This window comes from Trachinotus anak, unplaced genomic scaffold (assembly GCF_046630095.1).
Source record: "Trachinotus anak isolate AG129_WGS33_773 ecotype Australia unplaced genomic scaffold, CSIRO_AGI_Tana_v1 ptg000029l, whole genome shotgun sequence".
Lineage (NCBI taxonomy): Eukaryota > Metazoa > Chordata > Actinopteri > Carangiformes > Carangidae > Trachinotus > Trachinotus anak.
In genome coordinates, this window is record NW_027273880.1 from 862,559 (window position 1) to 890,467 (window position 27,909).

At 43.7% G+C, this 27,909-nt stretch overlaps 2 protein-coding genes across 4 annotated transcripts in view; one reads left to right on the forward strand and one right to left on the reverse strand.

Moving 5' to 3' along the window:
* LOC139611998 (NACHT, LRR and PYD domains-containing protein 12-like) overlaps positions 1-27,909 on the forward strand; it is a 133,565-nt gene that overhangs the window by 56,829 nt on the left and 48,827 nt on the right. The window contains exons 1-4 of one of the 3 annotated variants that reach the window (XM_071467111.1): positions 16,385-16,540; positions 16,651-16,771; positions 16,924-17,073; positions 20,063-20,182. The exons of 1 other annotated variant lie outside the window; for it this stretch is intronic. In XM_071467111.1, coding sequence (XP_071323212.1) covers positions 16,737-16,771; positions 16,924-17,073; positions 20,063-20,182 — 305 coding nt within the window. In that variant the 5' untranslated portion in view covers positions 16,385-16,540; positions 16,651-16,736. Of the gene's footprint in view, positions 1-16,382; positions 16,541-16,650; positions 16,772-16,923; positions 17,074-20,062; positions 20,183-27,909 lie in introns of those variants that run through there. One more of the 3 variants, XM_071467116.1, reaches the window with a different exon arrangement.
* LOC139612042 (uncharacterized) lies at positions 6,928-8,854 on the reverse strand. Its single transcript, XM_071467165.1, has one exon. It carries the CDS (start codon positions 8,852-8,854, stop codon positions 7,451-7,453), a length of 1,404 nt encoding a protein of 467 aa, XP_071323266.1. The 3' UTR covers positions 6,928-7,450.

Genomic DNA, 27,909 nt, shown 5'->3' on the forward strand with positions numbered 1-27,909 from the left:
ATTCTCCCTCTTTCCTCCCAATCACGCACCTCATCTACACCTCTCTCATTCAGGCCCTAGAGTGTGGTCGCGTGATACACGTAAAGCTCAAGGCCCCTCCCCTTGTTCTCGTGTTCACGCCATTCACGCTCTGCGGCCAGCCGCCATCTTGGCTCTAGCGAGTACCTCACTCTGCCGCCATCTTGGTTCCTACTGACACGTCACTCACGTGACCTCGTCACATCCTCTCTCTCTCTCTCTCTCACACACACACACACACACACACACGGTTGTACATATGTGTTTTGCCTGTAATCTAGTTAGTAACCAATGTTTGTTTTAATTATAGTTGAATTATAATCGGTTTAATATTAAGTAATGTTATTTTGAATAATTATTACTCTTATTAATAAATCCTGTTATAATTTAACTCGTCGTTGTCTGTGATTATTGTGACTATATTTGTGATAACAGCTGGATTCACAACAGTCAGTGCTCGAATTTACCCTTCAACCAACCTTCTGAGACTGTATTCTGAGCCATCAATTTGGTCATTGGTCCCTGGTGACAGGGTGGTGCCCCGAGGTTACTACTTGTAGTAAACATTTATATATATATTGGTGATTATCACTGATAATCATTAATATGATAAGCCAATAACCAAATTACTCCTACCTGTGCCCCAACAGTTCTATAAAATGTTAGATAGTGTACATATTCAGTTTGAGGAGAGTTTCAACCAACCAGATCTAGATGTCCTGCAGAAGCTGGAAGAAACTCTCCTGACTGGAGAAGTGAAGGACATTGTTGATCAATACCCAGAGCTGAACAGGGACAGTTTAAAGGTCCAACTAGCCATGTTTAGGTCCAAATACACTTTCAAATCTGTGGCTGACATAATGAGAGGTTTGACAGTTGAAGTGAGAGGCTTGTTTGATCAAGTTGAATCCCTTGTCAGGCTGCTTTTAGTCATCCCAGTTTCATCAGCTGAGGCTGAAAGAAGTTTCAGTGCTCTTAGGAGACTTAAAACATGGCTCAGAACCACCATGACACAAGTAAGACTGAACAGCCTTGCTGTGTGCCATGTCCATCAGGAAACACTGACCTGACAGTAATCTGCCAGGAGTTTCTGTTACAGACCGGCGTAGGCATGTGTTTGGTTCTTTCAAATAGGAACAACCAGTGGACACTAATCTGCTTGTATTTGAGTATTAGTGAAAAACACATGTACATTTCATTTATGTTTATTTACAATGTTGTATTGTATTTATGTATGTCCAATGTTATTGATGGACAGTATGTTAATTGACAGTATGATGCACAGTTGCACTACAGCCCTACAGCCCTACACTACAGAGTAAAGATGAGAACTCTTTGCAGTTGCCTCCTTTTCTTTCATTAGTTGCTGCAACCTATAACTTGTGGAATGCATTAAATTCTTATTTACTCGTATTCTCTTTAGATATTCAGATATGCCTTATAAACATGACAATTTTCTGACTATGATTGTTTGCTTGTTTGATCAGCTCTACATGATGCAAAATTATGATTGCAAATGCAAAAAAACATAAACTTTGAGGAGGACAATTTTGTGTCCCCACCAATGTCAAAATCAAACCTACTCCCTTGACAGTCAGTGTACAGCAGGAGTTCAACTGACCGACGAGGGGACAGAGTCATGGAGGGAAAATATTCATTTAAAAGTCACTGTTATATTCTGACAGACTGAACAGTGGAGACTGTAGCTGCTAATGTTATAAGCTCCCAGCTCACATGATGAGCTGTCGCCACGTTAGCCTGAACAAGCTAATGTTAGCCTGAACAAGCTAACGGTAGCCTGAACAAGCTAACATTAGCCTGAACAAGCTAATATTAGCCTGAACAAGCTAATGTTAGCCTGAACAAGCTAACATTAGCCTGAACAAGCTAACGGTTGCCTAAATTAGGTAACATTAGCCTAAACAAGCTAATATTAGCTTAACCAAGCTAACAGTTGCCTAAATTAGCTAACATTAGCCTATACAAGCTAACATCAGCCTAAACAAGCTAACGGAAGCCTAAAGCCTAAACAAGCTCATATTAGCCTAAACAAGCTAATGTTATCCTCGGTGAACATTGTGTGTGGAGCGTTGCTACAACAGAAGTCATCGTCATAGTTCACATACAGGAACAGTAACTTGACATCAGACTGCAGCTGGTGATTAATTTAATAATTGAGTATTCTACCAATTATTCTATCGATCGAGTATCTTGATAAGAACTATTTTTGTCTTATTAAAGAGCAATAGAAAATATAAACAAGAGAAAACAGGTCTCATAAAATGAGAAAGTAAGTGGTTTACTTTCAAGAAAAATCACTTCATTTTTATTGCTTATTTTTCATACAATATTATCTGTAAAAACTGAAGCCATGTCGTGCAAGTACCATGTTACATTCTTGGTTTTGAAATTCAAAAACAAATACATAAAAAATAAGAACCATAAAACTTAAATTGATAGCTCGGGCTTTTATCTGCTTCAGTCACTGAATTCCACTGACCTATATTTGGGACAGGTGTCTACATGGGACAGGCCATTAATTCCATCTGCACAAAACTCATGCACAGGAATTATGGGAAATACTGTCAAATTGATTAATTAAATCAGTATTAATAATAATACTATTAATGTTACCATGCTATCTAATAACGTTACAACAAATTCATGTGATCTAGCTCTGAGAGACAGCGTATCTAGGACAACCACATGCACAGAGAGAGAGAGAGAGAGAGAGAGAGACCATATCAAAATACAGGTAGCCTACTTTAGAAAGGACGAAAGCTGAAGATTGCCATAGTTATTTAAACCTTTATTTGCATGTGTAACTGATGGGTTCTTTTCATTTCATTTCACCAAAAATCCACTTTATTTTCAATTCAATTCAATTCAATTTTATTTGTATAGCGCCAAATCATAATATACATTATCTCAAGGCACTTTACAGGGTAAGGTCAAGACCTTACTTTGTTACAGAATAAACCCAACAGTTCCCACAAAGAGCAAGCGCTTGGCGACAGGGGGGAGGAAAAACTCCCTTTTAACAGGAAGAAACCTCCAACAGAACCGGGCTCAGGGTGGGCGGCCGTCTGCCTCGACCGGTTGGGTTTAGGAGAAGATAGAAAGAGGGGGAGGGGGAGGAGAGGGGAGAGAAGAGAGAGAGAGAGAGAGACCAGGAACAGCTGTGTCGGTAATGGTGTTATCAATAATAGTGACAGGTAACAGTGGTTAATAGTAATGATGAGTAGTGGTGGATCTGGATCCTGCTGCTCCTGAGGCAGAGAGACCTGCAGAATGAGGACAGAGAGAGGGAGAGAGAGGAGAAGCACAAACTACAGGAGAGAAAAAATACAAAGTTAATGGCATGAAGTCATCAAGAGAGAGAGGGGGAGAGAGACAGAAATAGAGAGAGAGCACCCAGTGAATCATGGAATCCCCCAGCAGTCTAGCTCTATAGCAGCATAACTAAGGGATGGGTCAGGACATACCCGAGCCAGCCCTAACTATAAGCTTTACTAAACAGGACAGTTTTAAGCCTGATCTTAAAGGTAGAGAGGGGGTCTGCCTCCTGAACCCACACTGGGAGCTGGTTCCACAGGAGAGGAGCCTGATAGCTGAAGGCTCTGCCCCCCATTCTACTCTTACTAACTCTGGGAACCACAAGTTGACCTGCATTTAGAGAGCGAAGTGTCCTATTGGGAAAATAGGGAACTATAAGCTCTCCAAGGTACGATGGTGCCTGACCATTAATGGCTTTGTAGGTGAGGAGGAGGATTTTAAATTCGATTCTAGAGTTTACAGGGAGCCAATGCACAGCAACATACAATTTTGTTATTGCTGTTATTTTTAACTTATATATGCTTTTCTTTGATATTCTTTTGTGGGACCTTTTATTTTGTTAGTTTTATTTTGGTAATGTGACTTGTGACCCTTGATGTCACATCCTGTTTACGTCGTGCCGCCTTTTTCTCAGTCTGCCAAAATGGCTGCTGAAGAGGCGAGAGAGTGCTCCTGTTTAAAATATGTAGAAAAAGGTTCGAATTGTGTGTTTTTCTTATGCCATTCTCGGACAGTTCTCATACCATGGTTTTTGCTGTTGATCGGGTGTATGTTGCTGTGTGTGTGGTTGTATGTGCGTTTTGCACGGCATTCTGTGAGTCGAAGTCACGAGCGTAGGCTAAGCTAATGGTAGTGTGCTAGTCTCTCATGCAGTTGCTATTTCTCCTCCCCTCTAAAGGTGTGTGAGACTGGATGGAAAGAATGTGTGCTGTACTAACACATATGTCACTGTACACAGGTATGTGCGCACCCATTTATACATGTATATGTTTTGTATTTTTTTGTATTTGTGTCATGTGTTCCGGGTTTTCCCATACACACTGTTTATATTCCTGTTAATATTTTTCTTGTGTATAAAATAATAAAAATGTTGCCAGTAGGTCTTAGCGGGGGTAATTCTGAGGATATTGTCATGTGACTTTATTATTATTACCATGAGATTGTTGATGATTTGTGTAGTTACACACTGAGTCTGCCAAAATGGCTGCTGAGGAAAGGTGTGTGAGACTGGATGAAAAGAGTGCTGTGCTGTACTAACACATATGTCACTGTACACAGATAATAAATAAACCCTCCCCTGCTGGCTGAAAAGAGACTTGTCGTATTCGACTTAACACAACACAACGCAGGAAGGTCTTCCGAGCTCGTGGCAGGGTAGACCGGTTACACATGAACAAATGAGATAACTGACAGGGACGATACATCCAGAGAACCGGGCGTCTAATTGAGACCTGCGTTTATTTGACAAACTGTGCAGCCACACCAGGACAGTAAACTGGACTCAGCTTCTAATTGAAGTTCTGAGGTAAGTCATTTCAAATTGTCAAATAGTCATTTACTAAATGCACACAAGGCAAAATAAGCTATAAATAGAAAAATAAATAAAATAATAACATCCTGCCTCTAAATTGATAGAGCTTAACTTTCAGAACCGCAGGTTTTAACCAAACTACAGTTCTGGTGTAAAGTAAGCATTTACTGTCTTCTTAGTTCACTTTGTGGCATGGTGTAAGAGGCCAAAAAAGTTCTGGCAGGATTGTTTCTTCTGGATGAGGCTAGTTCTGTTTTAAAATAGACAGTTATTTTTTTTTTTAATCCCATCTCTGGCCTGTCTCTTCACCTCACGCCCCGTTATTTTCCTTCTTTTTCTTCATTTTCCAAACTGTTCCATCAGATCACGTTTGCCTTCACTCATGTATCAACAGTGTAAGCAGAGAACTGAGCCGTCATATGGATTAAATGAAGCTTGGATACAAAGAATTTGCCTCGATGACTTTCATTAATCAAGTTTCTTGAGGAATTGTTTCAGCTCTAGCCCTGTAATGCCTGACCCCAGAAATAATGGACAGAAAATTCTGATTTCTTGAATCTGGAACCTTAATTTGGCCCTTTCACAAAATTTGAAAAAAAAATTATCTGCATATAGGTTTTTCCATTTGTATCGTAAACGATACATTGGGCATTACATGCAGGTCTGGTGATACAGCAAAAACATCAGCCTCTTTAGGCCTCTTTCTTCTTTTCTCTTTTATTATGAAAAGTGGTAAGCATGAAAACAGCAGTTAAGGCTGTAAAGAACATTGGCCTCTTATTTTTGCTACTTTTTCCAGTAACTTTTTCTTGTATTATGAACAGTAGTAGGCATGAAAACAGCAGTTCAGGCAATATAACAAGAACATCGGCCTCTTATTTTTTTCAAACTGCTACCTTTTCTAGTAACTTTCTTTTATTGTGACAAGTGGTAATCATGAAAACAGCAGTTAAGGTGATAACAAGAACATCAGCCTCTTCATGTTTTAAAACTGTGACTGTTTTCGGTGACTTTTTCTTTTATTATGCCATGTGGTAATCATGGAAACAGTTCCTGTCCTTGTTCAGGCAGAGATGGACGTTGCATTTTCCACAGTGCACATGGGAAAAGTGTCCTGTGCAGTGCTTGCGCCTTTGTCGCTTTTCCCAGGATGGGAAGTGGTTGACCATCTCCCTCCTCACATCTGGAGGCACACTGGTCGATCGCCACCTCCTATGTGGTGGTGGTGTTGGTGATTGTGCTGGTGGGGAGTGTGGTGGAGGGGATACTGGTGGAGAAGAGAGTGGTCTGCCAACCCTGACTTTCTTACGCTTACCAGGGAAAAGCCAACTGATACCTGAAATCTTCTCAGGGGCATGGTGTTTTTCTCTAGGTACAGTGCCTTCAGGTCTCATCGGTACAGGGACCAAGCATTGAACTCACAATTTTCTTCAATGCCTTCATCACTCTCAATAAATGGAACATCTGGAGGGTCAAATTCTGCCTTTCTTCAACTGTACTCCTTCGTTTTTTCTTTGCAGATTTATTTGTTCTTTTGGCCTGTGTTACTGTTGGACCTCCTTCTTCTGTGCTAATCTGGTCATCACTGTTATCAAAGTCAACAGCTGTATGTGCCTTTCTCTTCTTCTCTTTTCTTTTCACTTTGCTTCTACCACACTGTTTTGTTGACTGTGACATTGTAAGACCTTCCTCTTCAAGCCCATCATCAAGAGTTTTATCGTCCTCATTGCTACTACCAGTACTAGAGTTCTCTTCATCATAGTCTGCATTAGGGGTCCAATATTTATCCAACACTTCATCATCTGCAGACATCAACTCCTCTATGTCGCTTGAATTGCCATCAAGGAAGTGTAGGACATCTTCAACACTGTACCATTTAGCCATCTAAAGTAAGAAATATAGGTTTATCAATTTTCGAGTGCAATTATTTGTTGTAAATATAACATTTCAATCTGTAATTTGTGTATATTCTGCCCTAGTTATTTGTTGTGAACTTGGCAGATAGCTAACAGATGATCTTCAGTAAACAGGTGAGTCAGCAATTGAGTTTTCAGTCTGTTTACTGTTGATGCACTGTAAAACTGCAACATGAAAATAAACAATAAAATGTTATATGTAGTTTGTCTCGTTCTTTTTAACACAAACAATAATCTTATGCAATACAAATCCACATAAAGAAGTTCAATTTTTGATTAACATAATATCAACAAATTATCACCGATTAGCTTAACGCTAACGTTACATTGAAAACGCCATTAACAAGCTAGCGCATTAGCATTGCTTCATTTTTAAAGTTTTCTCACATGAACTATGAACTGTTTTCGAAGTTTTAACAGGTAAGTTGAACACAATAACAACCAATACTTACAGACATAGGCATTGCCGAGTACAGCTGAGAAAAAGTGAATGAGCGAAAACCAACAGCTTCACTTCAGGCTACCTGCCCGTGAAAAAAGGAACTAGCTACGGCAAGTCTAAAGAGACACACAGCACGACAGAGTAAACAATCCCCCTGCACCTTTAAAGGGGCAGCACACTCCCCGTCTGGTATAGTATGCTATACCACTATGGTCCTTTAAGTAGCAACACTACCTCTGAAGTGGGTCTTGAATACACCCTAGGGGAGTCACCTTTAACGACTCTCACTTCCACCTTACGGATCCTGTTGTCTTGACCAGGAAAGGTGTTGACTACAAGTCCTGTAGGCCATTCATTGTCCTTCGCCTGGCTGTCCTTTAGGAGCACAACATCTCCAATTTGCAAGTTGGGTTGGTCTGCTTGCCATTTCCTCCTTGGCTGGAGTGTAGCCAGGTACTCTTGGCACCATTGTTTCCAGAACGAATCAGCGAGTCCCTGGACTTGTTTCCACTGGCTCCAGTAGAGATCCTTAAGGTCGAGGTCTACTGAAGGAGATGACACAGAATCGACCTTTTGCGTTAAAAGCATAGCCGGAGTAAGTACAGTTGGCACGTTGGGATCTGATGACACAGGAACTATTGGCCACGCATTCATTGTGGCGACGGCCTCAGCCATCAGCGTGATGAGAACTTCATGTGTCAGACTGGGGGAATGCACCTTTAGCAGCATGCCATCTAAAATGCGCCGAGCAACCCCAATCATTCTTTCCCACACTCCCCCCATGTGAGAAGAGTGTGGAAGATTGAAGTCCCAAGTACAGCCTTGGTCTTTGAGGTAAGACTGAAGCTCAGCATTTCCTGGTGTTATGCCGAGTTCCTTGCAAGTGCCAACAAAGTTCGTCCCTCGGTCCGAACAAAAGAGCTTTGCTGGACCCCTGATAGCAGTGAATCTTCTGAGCGCATTTATGAAGCTTGATGTAGACAGAGACTCTACTACCTCCACATGAACCGCTCTGGTGACCAAGCAGGTGAACATGACGGCCCAGCGCTTGCTTTCTGAGAGACCTCCCCTGGTACGATGAACACAGACAGACCATGGTCTGAACACGTCTAATCCAACCTGTGTGAATGGAGGTGCTTGAGTGAGCCGATCGACAGGTAAGTTGGACATTTTTTGTTTTTCCATGCCTCGTCTTAACCTCCTGCAGGTGACACACTTGTGTATGATGCTTGATACCAGTCTTTTCCCTCCTAGAATCCACAGCCAGGCGGACCTGATGGCACCTTCAGTGATGTGCCTACCCTGGTGTGCGACTTTTCCATGGTAATACTGCACCAACAACGTAGCAACGTGGCTGTTTTTAGGGATGATGATAGGATGTTTCTCCTCCCAAGAGATTGTAGCCGATGACATCCTGCCACCGATCCTCAGTACTCCGTCTGAATCCAGGATGGGATCGAGCTTCCTGAGAGGGCTGTGTTTTGAGACAATTTCTCCTTTGGATAGGCTCTTGATGTCCTCTTTAAAGGTCCCTTGCTGTACAGTTTGGACGATTACTATTCTTGCCTGCATGAGCTCATCTGCCTTTGGCGTATGGTCGCACATCTGCATCCGTGTCTGGTTCGACTAGCTCGAAGGACTCAGGCTGGCTAGGTGTTGCTCCATCATCCTTTCTGAGAAAGGTAGGTCCTGAAAACCAGTTTGTATCTCCAAGACGTGCAGCTGGTACTGGTCGTGTTCCATGGTCTGCAGGATTGTGGTCCGTGCTGACGAAGTGCCACTATTCTGGCTGTGATGACTTCCTTATGCGCGTGACTCTGTTAGCGACGTACACATAGAACCTCCAGTTGGCGTTGTAGATATAACCTAGCACAACTCTAGAGTCAGTGTAAAACTTCACTGTGTGGATGTTGACATCTAGCTCGTCCACTAACATGACGGCTAACTCGACTGCGAGCACGGCTGCACAAAGCTCCAGACGAGGCACAGTATGGGAGTGACGTGGTGCTAATTTGGATTTCCCCATACAGAATCCTACATGACTGTGTCCTTGATTGTCAACGGCTCTGAGATAGGCCACTGCAGAGATGGCCACAGGGGATGCGTCGGAGAAGACACATAGTTCCCCCTTCAGCGTGGAGAGTAAGGAAACAGGTAGGTGTGGTCTTGGTATGTGCAGTTGCTCAAGTGCTTTGAGTGATTCTTTCCAGGACTTCCACTGTGTCTCCTTTTCAACAGGTATTGGGTCGTCCCATCTATATTGCTCAGTGCATAGTTCTCTGACTATAGCCTTGCCTTGCACTGTTATTGGAGCCACAAACCCCAGTGGATCGAATATGCTGTTGACTGTAGAGAGAATTCCCCTACGGGTGAATGGCTTCTCCTCTGTAGAGACAAGGAAGGTAAAGCTGTCAGTTTGAAGTTGCCAGTTAAGACCTAAACTTCTCTGCAGGGGTACGGGATCCACACCCAACTCCAGATCTTTCAGCTCCTTTGCATGTTCTTCAAGTGGAAACGCCTCCATCACTGCATTATGATTAGAGAATATCTTATGCAGGCGTATGTTTGAGTCGGCTAACATTTCTTTTGTCTTTTTCAGGACCCGGATGGCGTCGGAGGAGGAGGAGAATGAGGTAAGTCCGTTGTCAACATAAAAGTTCCTTAGAACGAACTGTTTTGCCTTGGTGTCATGTTCTTCCTGACTTTGCAGGGCAGCTATTCTCAAACCATGTATGGCAACAGCGGGAGAAGGGCTATTGCCAAATACGTGTACGGTCATGCGGTACTCGGTGATCTCTTTGGTCGGGTCATTGTTCTCGAGCCAGAGGAAACATAAGAAGTCGCGATATTCCTGGCTGACTTTGAAACAGTAGAACATTTGTTCTATATCCGCTGCGACCGCCACGGGTTCCTTACGGAAGCGAGTGAGGACTCCCAAGAGTGTGTTATTTAGGTCAGGGCTGCTCAACAGGACGTCGTTCAGGGAGACGCCCTCATGCTTGGCGCTGGAGTCAAAAACTGCTCGCACCTGACCCGGCTTGCGCGGATGATAAACTCCAAAGATTGGTAAGAACCACCACTCCTGCTCTTCATTGAGTGGTGGAGCTGGTTGAGCATGACCTGCCTCGAAGATTTTCTGCATGAATGCAACCATGTATTAGTTCATGTCCGGCTTTTTAGCAAGCATGTGGCGTAACGTTGAAAGGCGCTTGACTGCTTGCACTCGATTGTTGGGGAAGTTTTGTCTTCCACAGACATGGCAGGCCTGTCGTCATGTGGTGTTTGCTGGAAGACTCCTTCACCAAGGCTATCTTTTTCATCAAACAGGTCTTCCAGTGTGTTAGCCTTTGAGAAGTGAAAGCGATGAACTGGAATCTCAAGCTTCTCTTTGATGTGGAGACTGTTCATACAAGGGTCGAACAATGATGTACGTCCGTTGCTCAACACGTTAGTTCGATAGACATTGACACGATCCAATTTATGGGCTCTTCCAAGACAAACCTCTCCTACAATCACCCAGCCCAAGTCGAGACGCTGAGCATAAGGAGCACTGTGAGGGCCGTTGCATTGTTCTCGAACCTTGTGTGCCCTTGGGATATCTCGGCCGAGCAGGATGAGGATGGCTGCTGAGGGATCCAGAGCTGGGATCTTGTCCATGAACCGCTTGAGGTGAGTATAGTGTCTGGCGATCTCAGGCGTGGGGATCTCCGACTTGTCATCTGAGAGCATGTCACATTCTATTAGTGTGGGGAGTGGAATGTGAGTTTTACCATCTAATGACTCCATGATAAAATTGGTGGCTCTTCGGCCCATGGTTTCAATGACTCCCGAGCAAGTCTTCAGAGTGTATGCTGCTGTGCCCTCTGTAATCCCGAAGAGCTCAAAAAACTCTGTTCTTGCTAGAGACTTGTTGCTCTGCTCATCGAGAACAGCATAAGACTTAACCCCTCTCTCTCGTTGGCCTGCTGGATACACTCTGACGAGGCAGATTTTGGAGCATGATCTTCCTCTGACAGTTGTCCCACAGATGTCAGTGCATTTTGATGTGACAGTTTGAGCGGCTCCTTCCTCTTGCTCCCCGCCTTGATCTCTTGTGGTTACAGAGATCTCAGTCATCCAGGGAGCCGGCCCTGGGTGGAGTGCAGTGGGGTGTCTATCACTCTAGCATTCTCTGCACTGAACATTTTTACCACAGTCTTTGGCTAGGTGGCTGGTTGATGCACAGCACCTATAGCAAATGTTTTTCTCTTTAAGGTAGGCTTTCCTCTCATCCAAAGATTTGCTCCTAAACCCACGGCACTTCCTGAGGGGGTGTGGTTTGCTGTGGAGTGGACATTGCTTGTCTGGGTCAGCCATATTTTTCTCTGAGTGGTTGTTGTAGCTACTGTCAGAGTTCACTGAGACCTCTGTCTTTTTGACAGAAATGGGTGTTCTCATGTTTGGTTGAAAAGAATGCTCTGACTTCCCCATGCTCCCACCACCTTTGAGCGCGGCAAAGCTTGGGTCGTTGAGCGTTTTGGCTTGATCACAAACAAACCTTGCAAAGACGGTGAAAGGTGGGTAAGACGTGTGGTATTTTTCCTGGTAATGTGATGCAAGAGAGACCCACTTGTCTTGCAGGAAGTATGGCAGCTTTTGGAGAATAGGGGTGATTCCACAAGATGTGTCCAGGTACTTTAGACCAGATAGGAATCCATCTGACCTGGCAGCTTCAAGCTCCAAAAGAATGTCTCCCAGCTCTCTCAACCTTTGGTTTTCTCGGTTTGCGATTTTTGGAGCTTATCATCTCACAATGTATCAAATACTTGGCCAGATCTGTTGTGGATGATGAACTGGGCTCGTTGGTTCTGGGAGAAGCATACATCTGTGGCTGAGGACAGCCGGTTTGTCTTGTATTGCATGACTGAGATTGATGGCTGGACTTGCTTTTGGATGGATTTGAGTCATACAGACGTTCTTCTTTCAGGAAGCCAATTCTGGTTGAGGTTTGTGGATGAGGATAATATGGAGTGGCACCATCCTCCTTGAATGTTTGTTGAACAGGTAAGTCGTATTCACAGAGTTCGTAGTGGCTGATCTCGCTTGACTCCTCTATACCTTTCCCCGTGCTGATTTCAGCTGCCTCACCGCTGTCCATTGCTAGCAGGCGCATTGGTGCTGGCGTGGGTTCGAGTAGATTTGAGTCTCGGTGAGGCTCAGGTCTTAGATCCTCCATGGACTTATGTTCTGCACATTCACTTAAACAATCTAGCTCTCCTTGCTCGTTCTCAGCAGCTGCCTCCAAAACATTAGCTTCGGCGATAGCAGCCGTAGCTGCACCTTCTAGCCTCAGTGTGTGCAGACTGGCTTCTAGCTCTGCTTTCTTTCTAGTAGCCTCGGCTGCAGCCTTTTGTTGCTGCTCTTCAATGTATGCTTGAGCTTTAATGACTTCTTCTTCTCTTTTAGCAAATGATGCTTGCGCTGCAATGGCACTGGCTGAAGAACGCTGACTGGCATGTGAGGTGTTGGAACACACTGACCTCGTCTCCAGCGTGTCTTCCATATTGTCCATGATGAAGCTTTGTCGACAGAAGAAAACTTTGTGCTTCTATGTGGATCCACTTTTCTGTAGGTAACCCATATGGTGTCTGTCTTTTTACTATTCTGCCCCAGTTATTTGTTGCGAACTTGGCAGATAGCTAACAGATGATCGTCAATAAGTCCGTCTGTTTACTGTTGATGCACTGTAAAACTGCAACATGAAAATAAACAATAAAATGTTACATGTAGTTTGTCTCGTTCTTTTTAACACTTATGCAATACAAATCCACATAAAGAAGTTCGATTTTTGATTAACTTAATATCAACAAATTATCGCCGATTAGCTTAACGTTACATTGAAAACGCCATTGACAAGCTAGCGCATTAGCATTGCTCCGTTTTTAAAGTTTTCTCACATGAACTATGAACTGTTTTCGAAGTTTTAACAGGTAAGTTGAACACAATAACAACCAATACTTACAGACAGGCATTGCCGAGTACAGCTGAGAAAAAGTGAATGAGCAAAAACCAACAGCTTCACTTCAGGCTACCTGCCCGTGAAAAAAGGAACTAGCTACGGCAAGTCTAAAGAGACACACAGCACGACAGAGTAAACAATCCCCCTGCTCCTTTAAAGGGGCAGCACAGTGTAATTGATTGATAAAAACATTTTTATGATACACAATCATCAATATAATGCATATTGCACCAAGAAAAGAAAGATAATGACAATTGAGGGATTTTTTTTGGACCTGCTGCTGCACCTGAACCTGCTGCTGTCATTCCACATGTTGTTATTGTTACTGTACCTGTCTTCTTCTTCTCTCTGAGTTTAATGTCAGACTAGAACAGTCTGGAACAGTCTCTCGTCAGTCCTGGAAGAATCAGATCTCCAGTACCTACAACATTTACAGTATCTACAACACTGTAGGAAAATTGGTTCCTTGGTTGTCATGACATCCCTATTAAATGTAATTTAATGTCTCAGAGACTGGTGTAAACTTGTCATTGGCCAGAAAATGTTTCAGAACCACGTGTTTGGGTGAGTAAACAGAGTTTATAGGTTTTGCTAAACGGTCTGACACGTTGGCATAAATCAGTCTGACATATTGCAGTGGTTTTATACTCCACCCCTGCAGTCACTGGTAGATCACGTTGACTATCAAGTCAGGTGAAGTCAGCTTAAGTCCATCTCCAACACACCCAATGCTTCCTTCCATTACAAGGTTCTTTGGTTTGTTTGGCCAGAACAGTCTTTGTGCAGCTGGATGCACCAACAGACGAGGAGACAAGTCTGACTTGTGCTTCTACAGAATCCTGTCAGAGAAAGAAAACCCAGAGAGGAGGAGATTGTGGATCTGTACAATCAAATGTACCTCCGTCCCTGGGGAGGGCAAACACTGGCAACCATCAAAGTTCACACATTTCACCAAAGGTAAGTTCAGGTAAACACTGAAATTCTACACTGTTGTATTTTTATCGTTGTATTGTCATTATATCTTAACATAATCGTTAAGGTCACTCACCCACTCACCCACTCAGGTCAGAGGAGCCTGTGTTGTTCATTTTGTTTAGGCTGCGTGTTGATTTGACTATCATTTCCGGTGGCAGGCTGTGGGGGTGTGGTTTTTTTGCCCGTCCATTTGAGTGGCAGGTTTTTTGTGACAAAGAGGGTGAGCAGGCTCCGATATTTTCTGTTTAACGTTATACTTTGATTGAAGCTTTCTAATAAACAGTCAGAAGTCAACTGGACAAAGTGATGGATTTGTACAAACACATCACAGTAAAGAGCCCACTCAGTCTCTGAGCGGCTTTATTTGATGGACAGTAGTCGTGACATAGTTCATGAACAATGCTCAGTGTTCAGTGTGAACAGTCAGCAGCAGTTGTTCTGAAGGGAGAGAGGGGTTCACCAGTCTGCAGGAATGAAGTTCAGGATTCATACAAACTCCTGAAAGTTCAGAAAATGCTTCATTTTAAATGTTTTGTTTTCTAGCTCAGAAAAATGCTTGATTTTCAACATAATCTGCAGTTTCCTCATCTTGTTACACAATCACTCATGTAAACAAAAAGAATATTTGAAATGAAACTGATCTGTACTCTTGAAAATAGCAAGCATTAAATAATCTGATCAATACATGTGATTCAGTAAATTGTTGCATTACATTCATTAATTGTGTTCTTTATTTTGTGTTATCTTTTTTATGACAGGTGATGATTGTCCAGCAGTTTGGAAACTTCTTGTCTCTGGAGGCCAAAGCTGAATCCCTCTTTTCCTTCTTCCTAGTTCCAGCAGTTTGTCTCTGACCTGATGAAAGCACTTTACAGTGAACTCTGGCAGCTCTTGTTTCACTTTACTTCATGTATTTTTGAATTGAAGTGATTTGAAGTTTTGCACTTTGCAGTTTCTATTTGCAACAGTTTTTATTTTTGTATGAAGACATGTTCCCATTTATCTCAGGGCTGCCTTTCCTCTGAGTGGACTGAGGAAATAAATCTGACTCAAGGTTGACACTGAGTCGTAGTAAACTACATTTGATTCAGTGAGATTTTATTTTTCTTTCCTATTAAATTGTCCTCCACAGACAAATGTGAACAGTGACTGAAAACAGCAATCTGGAATCACATCTATGTGTGAATTGAAAGGTCTGTCGTTTTCAAAATAAAACAGGTCCTGCAGCATTTCTGAAAGTCTCTGTTTTAGAGGCTGAAGACTCTGGAGGAGAGAGGACGGAGGAGGAAACAGAGAAGAAGAGATGAGTTTAAAACTAAAATGTAGCAGAGTGGATGGAGACAAAGACAGGAAGTAAAACAACAGTGGGCACAAAAGGTAAGTAATTACAAAATAAAACAGGAAATAAACCAAAGTCCAAGACTCCAGACCATATTCAACAACTGTCATACAAAGGGCAGATGATGGTATGGGCACTGGAAACTTTTAAAAAGATGTTTCAAAAAGTATTATCAGCAGGCCGGAGTATGTGCTCAAAAAGTGATATTTTATTAACAAAATACTACAAAACAGAAATACTACAAAATAAATCGCGGGCAATTCAAAAAGAAAAAGAACCTAAACCATAACAAATTCTAAAACTGCAGCCTCACAGCAAGCTGCCACCTGCTCTCTCCCCTTTGACCCCTGAATGGCTTGCATTTAATCTTCTCCTTCACCTACGTGGAACATACCATCCTCTCAGGTAAGTATGGGGGTGAGCTAAAATACTAATCATCCCAAGCACCCCAACCCCACACTACCACTACCCACACTAAAAGGACCTGATAGCACACACCTGTTTCCTCTCTCCCTGGCTGAGCAGCTAATTAACCCCACTCAGACAGAGACCTGAAAATATGCAGAGTGGGCCGACCCTTCCAACATAAACCACACAAAAATATCTCAAAACCCATATATAAAACAATCCCTGAAAAATTTATAGAAACATTTACTCAAAATATAAAATACTCCACCAATGATAACAACAACACAATGATAATGTGGGGGATCAGGGCAGAGTGAAAAGGGGGTGGAGCAACCTTTTCACAGCAGGTCATGACATCTTTACCCTTAATATAATGTTTGATCCAGTTTAACCTGAAAATGATATTAGATGAATGGAAATCAAGATAATTCTGTTGAACACACACACACACACACAGAGTCATGTTACTTCCTGTAGCTGCAGAGGGGAGGAGCAGCTGAAAGTGAAAGTGTTCAGTGAGCTCAGACTCCATTTGAAGTGGACGGAGCAGAAGGAGGGAAACTGAAGGCTGAGGCAGGTGAGTGTTAACACAACATTATTATTATTTTACTGTCAAAGTCTCTGAGTCAGTTTGTCCCTGTGGACTGTGGAGGGAAGAAGAGTCACAGTGAACGTCTGTCCACACAGAGACACTGAGAGAAAAGGAGGAACAACATGAGGTGTGGTACTTCCTGTTCAACAGTTTGACTCCACGTGGTGATGAGCTGAATAATATGAAACCTACAACTGAGCCAAGAGAACTGAGCAGGTTATTGTACTGTACAGGTGTGTGTGTGTGTGTCTGTGTGTGTGTGTGTGTGTGTGTGTGTGTGTGTGTGTGTGTGTGTCTCTTGAGCAGCTTGTTTGTCCTGACTCTTGTGTGTGTGAGCTCACAGTCAGTGTTACTGGTTTCCCTCTCAGACTGACTGAAGTCCTGAAGATGAGTGATTGTGTGGAGGAAGAGGAGGACAGAGCAGAGTCTCCAGGACCCAGCTGTCTGTCTGTGAAGAGTCACTGGTCCAAAGGTCGTCCTCCAGTCTTCAGTCCTGAACCTGGACCCTCAGACTCACAGTAAGAGACCTGCTACAAACCTGTGAACCTCCAAACTGTCTCTGTAACAGTGTTTAGTGCGTTGAGCTCCTGCAGTGATGTCACTTCCTGTAACAGCTGCCATAGGTTATTTTAATGATATAAACTTTATTCATAAACAAATCAAGATACAAACAGACAAGGCAGTTTTGCTTCTTCACAAAAAAAACTGAGGTTGAGCAGAAGCACATTAAATAAATAAAGTTAAAGTTTTAGAGAAAAAAAACAGAAATACATGAAAAGATTAAGAAGAAGATTCATTGAAATAAATCAAGAGAATAAACTAACCTCAGGGCTTTCTTATCATTCTTTATCAGCTTCAGAGACTTGCATAGTGATTTTAATTCATTCAGCCAATGATTCATACATGGTTTGGTTTTAAAGTACCTGCATTTGTAAATGATCCTCTTGGACTGTGTCCAGCTCCACATGTCGCTCCAGAAAGACTGATCCACAGTGGAAGAATAAATGTTCCAACTTTCAGCCTCATTTTCACAGAACACTCAGTTCTTCACATCAAGATTAAACCTCAGTCTTCACAACTTGTTAGTTGGGTAAATCTCATTTAAGATTTTAAAGTTCACCTCTTTCACTTCAGGAGGGAGAGGAAGTGAAATATATCTTCTCCTCATCACCTTCACCTCCCCAACCTCAAATCCACATCTTAATAAATGTCTCTCCAAGACCAAAGAACCTCAAAGTTTCCAGTATAAACTGATGTTCCACAGAATCAAATGCTTTGTAAAAATGTAGAAATAAAATAAACCCACTCTCTTGGATTATTTCACGACAATCAAGAAGGTTTAATACAGGCCTTGTGTTATTATGAACTGACCTTCCTTTCAAAAATCCTGACTGTTGTTGTGCACAGGTAGGGGCAATTTGGTTTTTGGCGTATAATATGAATGATTATCAGTGATAATCACCTATATATATATATATATATATATATATATATATATATATATATATATATTTTTTTTTTTTTTTTACCACAACTAGTAACCTCGACCAATGACCAAATTGATGGCTCAAAATACAGTCTCAGAAGGTTGGTTGAAGAGTAAATTCGAGCAATGACTGTTGTGAATCCAGCTGTTATCACAAATATAGTCACAATAATCACAGACAACGATGAGTTAAATTGTAACAGGATTTATTAATAAAAGTAATAATTCTGTATCTTTCTGTATCTTACTCAGCAGAGTAACGTCCATTGCATAGTCGTGCTCCATGTCTCGCCTGCCGTCTTTTCTTTCCCCTTTAGATGAAGATTCTTGTTTTTGTGGTTCCAGTCTTAGTGTGGTGGGTTTAATTATCTTTTGTTTCCTCATTTCAGCACTTTTGACTGGACAGTTAGTAATGAAGGATAAAGTTTTGGGACTAGCTTGAGGAGCTCTAAAAAAAGCACCTGCTCAACCCGCCATCTTGCCGCCCACCCTGACACCAGCTGACAAGGGCCATGGTGGAGCAGAGAAGCAGCCACAGAAGAAGAGAGCAGTGTGTTGGTGAACCTGGATGAGCTGGGATCTAACAGAGTTGACCACACTTTGCAGGATCATTTTACAGCCTGAATGATGAGCTTCACATGTCAGAGCTTCACTCTCCACAGTTAGTTTGATCCAAACTACAGTGAGCAGCTGTTGGAGGAAATGACTGAGCCTCTTTAACATCAAACTAGATATTTGTCAGCTGTTTATACAGATTTCAGGCTCTATGTAATATGGGCCGCTGATTGTAAAGTGGTTCATACTGAAATAACAACATTTCACCACATTTAGTCAACTTTAATGTTAAATGTTAAATCTAAATTTGAATGCTAAATCTAAACATTAGTGAAACACAATATTTAGCTAATATGCTAATTCACACTGCTGTTCAGAGGAAGTACCAAAATAAAAGCTCAATCCAGTGTTATCCACGGTCAATCCAGACTCAAAGCTTTTACAACTTTGGTTCTAGGACTGTTTTCATATCACTTTACTGAGTTTTCATACTTCTCCAGGTGAGAACGTGACTGTTAAGATTTGGTCAGTTCATCCATGTCAGGTTTAAACATCCCAAAACATTATTAAAAATACAAAGAGAGAAGGCACAGAGTTAGAGCTCTTTTTACTCGCGAGGAGAACGGACAGAGATGTACTCAGTTACACTCTCCAACCCGCTCTGAGTACATCTTGCCGTCTCCTCTTTTTTATTTCCTTAGGGTGGTCCCTAGTTACATGAGAGATGCAGCCTCTAAAGGATGGGGAAAACACAGGCTGCACTCCTTATCTGAAAAACATTATGAGAATGCTCTCTATTCTAGCAGGTGTGTTCAAGGTCTAAGACCGTGCTATTCTATCAGTTGCATAGTTTCTCAGTACATCCCTCTGCTCTAATTAAAGGAGTTTCATGTTTATCTCTTCAGTGTGGTTTCACTCTGTGCCCCGTCCTTGACTCTGCATGTGAGTCCTCCTGATGAATCTGAAAGACAGCTTGCACAACATTCTACATAGTCACACACACACAGGCATATGTATAACTCTTAAACAGTGTAAGCAAATGTAAGATAACTTTTATGTATAGTAATTCCAACAATCCAAATGATTCCTTTTTGAATATTTGCTCCGATGTTTTCGATGTGAGGACCCTCCTGCTGGACCGAATGAGACCAGCACGTCTCAGCAGCTTGCAGGCTGCCTTTACCACCAGCTCTGTTGTCTGTAGTGTAGGGAAGCAAATCTGTCTCAGCAGATATTGAATTTTGAAATCTGTGAATTTCTGCCACTGGTTTTGTTTTTCATTGAAATTATGTATCTACATTTTTAAAAGTGAATTCAACTTGCGAAATGTTCAAGAACTTAAATCACTGTTGTTTTTCAGTGTTCATAAATTCAGAATGAAAACTTCAATCTTCACAATGACTCTGTCATCAGAGAATTGATCAGTGATCGATGTGATATGAATAAAAAGATGTTTGTGTTTGCAGAGATCAGAACCACAGACTGAGAGCAGAGTCTCCAGGATCCAGCTGTCTGTCTATGAAGAGTGACCGGTCCAAACATGATCCTCCAGACCTCAGTCCTGAACCTGGACCCTCAGACTCACAGTAAGAGACAGTTTCTACTGTAAACTGAGCTGAAGATGATTCAGTTATTAGACATATTTGACTGTGACATGTTAGTGATGAAGAAATGTCTTCACAGAGGGAGGAAGAGGAGTGGTGTCTCTGTGGAGGAGCAGCTGTCCTGCTGTGCTCTGTGTCAGGACGTCCTGAAGGATCCAGTCTCTACCAGCTGTGGACACTGGTTCTGCAGACAGTGCTTCACCTCATACTGGGACCAGTCTGGGTCTTTAGGAGACCCCTCCTGTCCCCAGTGTGGACAAAGACCCAGAACCAGAACTCGACTGCAGACAGCCAGTCAGAGCAGCACTGTACAAAGTGAGACTGAACATGTGTCTGCTGATGTCTTCATTTCTGAAACCAGGACCTGTTGTTTTCTCCAGTGTCAGTTGTTCTATCACACAGCACTGACATTTCAGATGATTCTAAAAAGCACAACATTAAAAAGCTTTTCTTTGCTGCTCTTTAGTTTTTCTGTAGCTGATGAAAATAATCAGCAGATTCTCAGATTCTCTGTCTTCAGTCTGACATTGTCTCTTCTCTTTCAGCAGATAGTGGTCTGCAGGAGGTTTTAGATCAACATAAGATCAGTCTGAGGAGCAGATGTGAACGTGTGACTGAAGGAAGTGATGGAACAGGAAGTGGAACCCTCCTCAACAGGATCTACACTAAGCTCTACATCACAGAGGGACAGAGTGAAGAGGTCAATACCCAACATGAGGTGAGGCAGCTGGAGACAGCTTCCAAGATGAAGACCCTCCATGACGCTCCAATCAAGTGCCACGACATCTTTAAAGCCTTACCTGACCAACAGAGACCTATCAGAGTGGTTCTGACCAACGGCGTCGCTGGTGTTGGAAAAACCTTCTCAGTGCAGAAGTTCAGTCTGGACTGGGCAGAGGGCTTGGAGAACCAAGATGTCAGTCTGCTGGTTCTGCTTTCGTTCAGGGAGCTGAACCTGATCAGAGAGCAGCAGTACAGTCTTCTCAGGCTGCTCCATGTTTTCCATCCAACATTACAGAAGGTCACAGCAGAGCAGCTGGCTGTCTGTAAAGTTGTGTTCATCTTGGACGGCCTGGATGAAAGCAGACTTTCACTGGATTTCACCAACAGGGAGGTTGTGTCTGATGTCACACAGACGTCATCAGTCAACCTGCTGCTGACAAACCTCATCCAGGGGAATCTGCTTCCCTCGGCTCTGGTCTGGATCACTTCCAGACCTGCAGCAGCCAATCAGATCCCTCCTACATGTGTTGACAGGGTAACAGAGGTACGAGGCTTCACAGACGCCCAGAAGGAGGAGTACTTCAGGAGGAGATCCAGTGATGAAGAGCTGTCCAGCAGAACCATCTCACACATCAAGAAGTCCAGGAGCCTCCACATCATGTGTCAAGTCCCAGTCTTCTGCTGGATCACTGCTACAGTTCTGGAGCACATGTTGACTACAGAGCAGAGAGGAGAGCTGCCCCAGACCCTGACTGACCTGTTCTCACACTTCCTGCTGGTTCAGACAAAGAGGAAGAAGCTCAAGTATGATGAGGGACATGAGACGAGTCCACAGGAGCTGATGGACGCTGACAGGGAAGTTCTTCTGAAGCTGGGGGGGCTGGCGTTTGAACATCTGGAGAAAGGAAACATCATGTTCTACCAAGAAGACCTGGAGCAGTGTGGTCTGGATGTCACAGAGGCCTCAGTGTACTCAGGACTCTGTACTGAGATCTTCAAAAGAGAGAGTGTGATCTTCCAGAAAACAGTCTACTGCTTTGTTCATCTGAGCATTCAGGAGTTTCTGGCTGCAGTGTACATGTTCCACTGTTACACCAACAGGAGCACAGAGGTCCTGGAGAACTTCCTGGGACAAAATTGGAATAATGACAGCTGGGACACCAACAGGAACACAGAGGTCCTGGACTGGAATTATTACAACAAGTACAGTGATGACGATGACTCGTTTTTCTCAGAAAACAATGATGATGATGACAGTGACGTATTCCTGGAGAACTTCCTGAGGGCAGCCATGGAGAAATCCCTCAGAAATAAAAATGGTCACCTGGACCTGTTTGTCCGCTTCCTTCATGGCCTCTCTCTGGAGTCCAACCAGAGATTCTTAGGAGGTCTGCTGGGTCAGAGGAAAAACAGATCAAAAACCATCCAGAGAGCCATCAACAACCTGAAGGAGATGAACAGTGATAAATTCTCTCCTGACAGAAGCATCAACATCTTCCACTGTCTGATGGAGATGAAGGACCACTCAGTTCATCAGGAGATCCAAGAGTTCCTGAGGTCAGAGACCAGATCAGAGCAGAAACTCTCTGAGATCCACTGCTCAGCTCTGGCCTACATGCTACAGATGTCAGAGGAGGTTCTGGGTGAGTTGGACTTGAGCAAGTACAAGACATCAGTGGAGGGACGATGGAGACTGATCCCAGCTGTGAGGAACTGCAGGAAGGCTCGGTGAGTCCAGACATGATCAATATAATTATCAATCAGTAGATTAGATCAGTAGTTGAGTCAAATTCAGATAAACACAGTTTTCATTTATTCTCATTATTCTTAGTTTTACTTTAAAACAATCAAAGGTCAGTTGTGTTTTTTCCTGGAGGTGTTGTAAATGCTGTGAGCACCAAAATGTAGATGTTTCAGTTGGTTGTGATTGTTGCTGTTAAGTTCATAAAAACACTTGTTTTGTTTATTTGTAATAATTGTTGGATGCTTCATTGATTTGTTAATGTTCTGTGTTGTTTTGAGTCTTTTTGGTTTAATTCAAACCTGATCAAACTAATTAAAGCAGCTCCACTGATCTTACACCTCAGTGTGTGTTTCCAGGTGTTTCCAGGTGTTTCCAGGTGTTTCCAGGTGTTGGGGAGGACACCTGCATATGAGAAAACAGTAGTATTCAACCTTTAGTGTCTCCAGCTGTGCAGTCTGATAAATGTCCTCAGGTGATCTCACCTGAGTCAGTGTGGGCGGAGTCTGAGGTCAACACCAGACCTCTGTAGCCCCCCCTCATCTCCGCTGCATAACACACCTTAATCAAACAGCCAAGGTTTGCTGGTTGATGTGCATTGTGAGTAATGTAGGCAGCAGGTTTTTCTGAGGAAGAAGAATGTGTGAATGAAAAAAGAAGATGTCTCTGGTTCAGCTTTGTTGAAACTGTCCATTGTGACAGTGTTACAGGAGAGCAGTGATGAATCTGTGGAGGTCTGTATTCAGGACTCATGAGGTTTCTATGACAACAGTCATCAGTGTTTGACAGTGAACAGTGAATGCAGTGAAGCTCTAATGAGCAGGTTCTAGCAGGTGTTTAGTAAAGTTTGTATAAGACCTGAATCATTGTCCAGAGATGACTGAAGTCATGATGAGCATGGAGGATGTTAGGGGACACCCCATCATGACACCTTTTTCAAGTGTCATGGTGGAGCTTTAAAGTCTTTCCATAGATTGTGTTGAGACAGAAAGTCCCAGGTGTTTTCTCTCTTGTTGCTGTAGAGGAGAGTCGTATCAGGAAATGTTCAGCTTCAGCCAAGAACACAGGTGTGAATCTATCAGAGCAGAATGGGAGGATTCAGTCTTCTTCTACACACCAGAGCTCAGTGTCATGTTTCTGTGAGGACCTTCTGTGAAAACCAGGCAGCAAACAGTGATTAGATTGAACTGTTGACTGAGTTGACCTCAGGACAAATGTTCTGGAGTAGGGATGCCACAGTGTGGAAATGTTCCCACCGGACATTAAGACATGTGTGGGCTCAGTATCTGTAGATTAGACCTCAGTGTTTCCCACACACTGATTTATCTGTGACAGGCCACCACGACATCAACACACAGAAATCATGGGTGGACTGTGATCAGACTCTCTCTCTGTATGTCTGTCATTCAGGGTGCATATGAGAGCGTGCTGTGAGTGTGTGTAATGACTGGGCTCACTGACCAATCACAACAGGCTTTGTAATTTTAATAAGATTCTGACTCTGGATCAAATCATATGATGGAAGCAGAAATGTAACATCATTTTCCCTCCTTCATCTGCACAACAAAGATTCCCATGAAACTCAACAGGTCTGAGAGAGAGTGATGAGAATTATTGTTTCATGTCAAACACAATCAGATCAGATGAGCTGAGCCACAGATGTGAAGAGCAGATGTTCATCACATCATCATCTTTTCTCATCAGATGCATTTTAACTTCAGTGTCTTTTATTACAAACTGTCTGATTTTATTCTAACACATTTTATATTTTCTCTCATCACAGACTTGTTCTTTGTCAACTCTCAGAGACTCACTGTGAAGTCGTGTCCTCAGCTCTGAAGTCCAACCCCTCCCATCTGAGACACCTGGACCTGAGCCACAATGACCTGGAGGATTCAGCAGTGAAGCAGCTGTGTGCTGGACTGGAGAGTCCAAACTGTAGACTGGAGACTCTGGGGTCAGTTCACTGACTGGAGCTGTTGTAGTTTTATATTCAGTTCAAATGTGTGAAGTTCCAGTTTTTCATTGGTTGGTTCATTTTCAGGATTTCTGTGTGAGGATTTAAAAAATCAGCCAGTGAAGAGAAAGAAGGAAGATGAGACCAGGAGCAGAGTGGTGATGGGGAGGGTCAGGAGAATCCCTGGGGGCCGTTTGGGGGCCGGGGCCAGACTGATTATTGTGTAGACTAATAATATTGTGTTATATAAAAGTGGTCTACCTCGCTGCACCATCCTGCAGCCTGAACTGAGCCTCGCAGCCTCTTGTCTCTCCCAGCACGTCAGACGCTACCAAGTCTATATTTGCAGTCGGGGGGTAAATGAGCGGCCCCTCCTCAGGTGGTCCAGTCCCGGGGTACCTTGAACTGTGATTTGTCAGCTGCTGACCAATAAGAGCTGTGAAGTGGGGCTGGTACAGAGTCATCAGAGACGTGTTGGTGTTATCAGGGAACATGTGTGTTCACTGTTCACATTGGTTTGAAGCAGCAGCAGAAAGAGAAGGAGAAAGGTGGAGCAGAGAAGAATGAAGAAGAACAAATACTGGAGGAGGAAGCAGAGAAATGTTCCACAATCACAGAGAGATTCAACATCCAGTAAAGAGCCGGCAGCTGAAATGCTAAGCAGGGGCGTTGTAGCTAGCTGCTAGCTCAGCTCATAGTAAATGTGGCTAGTGTAGCTAGCTGCTAGTTGTTGGGCAGCAGCCCTGTGCTTGTGTTAGCTGCTGTTTGTCTTTGTGTGTTATTAACAGCTGGGACTGGTGATCTCCAGGTAAAATGAAGGGTCCCACTCGGCCCCTGGATGAGAGCAGTCACAGTGTTTGTGATTCAGAGCAGCAGAGAATTGACAGAGTTTGATCTTTGATCTTTGAACAGGCGTGATTTCTGCTGAAGGCAGGGAGGGACTGGCCAATCAGAGGAGATCCAGTAAAACAGCTCCTAGTTCCTCAGGAGACAGCTGCCACTGATCTGAGAGCAGATGTTGTGTTGTGGTCAGAAACACAGCAGCTTGTGTATGTTGTGGAGCTGACAGTACCATGGGAGGACGCAGGAGAAACGGCCTCTGAGAGGAAACAGCTCAGATACACAGAGCTGGCAGCAGAGGCAGAGGAGCCTGCTCTGAAAGCTGAGCTCCAGGGGAGGTTGGCTGTAGGGGTTTTGTTGGCAGATCAGTCTGGTCCCTGTTACCTGAACTGAGCTGCTCTCACTTCTGTTCTCTTCAAGTCCACGTTGTGCTTCTCTGAACCTGTGCACTGTGAACTCAAAGCGCTCCAGGTGTCCTTCATGTCATATCTAGTTGATTGTGTGTGAACACAACAAAAGCTCAGACTTGATCTTGAAGAATGGAGCTTCTTCTAATCACATGAATAACACAAGTGGTCATGTGACTGTGGTTCAGGAGCAGTTACCAGAGCAGACTGACACTGACACTCAGAGAAACTCTGTTCATTGCTCCTTCTCTTCCGGCTCCCAACGAAGGCGGACGCATCTTCCCCCTCTCTCCTCTCCCTTTTTTTCCCTGCTTTGCATCTCACGTCTCGTCCTGTCTTGTCTAAACCTTGGAAGCCTCTCTCCGCACTGCTCTCCAAATCTAAAATCATGGAATTGGTCAACTGGTCTCTCAACGCAATTGACAGGATCTTCTCGACGAGAAGCCCGGGTTCGGGGGAACCTGTCTGCCCTGGCGGAACGTACCCCGCTGGCTACATGAGGGACTCCTGGGAGCAGTGGAGGGTCGTGTGCCTGGCGAGTCTTTCCGTTGAGGACATCGAAGATCTCTATATATTCGGAACTGTGATATCAGGCTTTCTGCTGATTGGATTAGGCATTGCCCTGGTGTATCGGAAAATTCAGAAGACGGTGACAGCAGTCCAAATCCCCACGCTGCCCGACATAATTGATGGAGTGAGTAAAGCTGTAAGCACTCAGACTGTGATTGTGAACCGCAACTTGGGAACCACCTTGGAAGGAGCTGTTAATGCTCAGACTGTGGTCATAAATCGCAACATGGGTCACATCTTGGAGAAGCTTGCAGCTTTGAAAAGGAGAATGGATGGAGATGACCAGAATGGACTAACAGAGTAAGCCGTGTCTATTGAAATACGACTGCTCGCCCCAACCCAAACAATCATAATCTAATCTGCGTTCCGGCCCCCGCAGCACCAGCCTTGGCCAAGGCCGGTGCTGGAACAACTCCCCCACGAGATCGCTGCAGTGAGACGCTTCTACTCCTACCCCTCCCCCCCTCCTCCACGGACACCTGTGGATTGTTGACTCCGTCCAGGAACCGATCAAGGATGTCTCCATGGCAACTTGCTGTGTTATCGCGATGACACCCTGCGAACTGAGGCACTGATTGTGAACTAGATGAAGCGACTCCCCAGGCCTATGCACACACACACATTCACGGACACCTCTTAAATGTACATATGCAACTCACAACCCAACCCCATCCCACGCCTTCGCCACTTCCTCCCATCCAGCGCGGCGGGCGGGGTCCGATAGCTGCTCCTTAATGGCAGCGGCTGCGGCTGGCTGCCTGTCTGCACTGGAATCACCTCCTCCCCCCTTTACCCCCTCCCCTGGAGCAAATTGTCTTGAGTCACTGTGTTGTAAGATGTGTTTGTTTATATATGCCTATGTTGCTGAGGTTTTTTTTCCCGAATCCCACACTGTACCCCCCCCCCCCCCCCCCCCCCCAGGAGTATAGTTTGGGTTCTGTTATTTTTTCTCCTCTCCTCTCCACTTGTTTTTTTCCCCATTCCTCCTTTTTAAATGGCGCCGCAGATGGCTGCCTCGGTGTTTTGGTGCGCTCTGCACCATTCACTAGAACAAATTCCTTGTACGTGAAAACATACTTGGCAATAAACCTGATTCTGATTCTGATTCTGATTCTGATCAACTATCAGACCTAAACCGTGGACGTTGTGCTGAGCTGAAGGGTTGTAGGACTGTGAGCACAGGTTTGATCTCTGCTCTGTGACCTTCATTAACCCCGTCCTCACTCAGTCTGCTCCTCACTGGGGGGTTGATGTGAAAATCAGATGAATTCTACTTCCTCATTCAGTGAAGATCAGCTGAATAAATCTGTGGTGTTTTCCAGCAGGAGGCTCTGAACGTTACCTGAAGGTGAACTGGTTGTGTCACAAATGTGACATTGTACAGTTGTTTGGTGACTTTGGAACATTGAAGCTACTCCACCATGTTTGTTCTGAACAGTGTGACTGAGTTCTCACTGTTTGTTCACGTCCT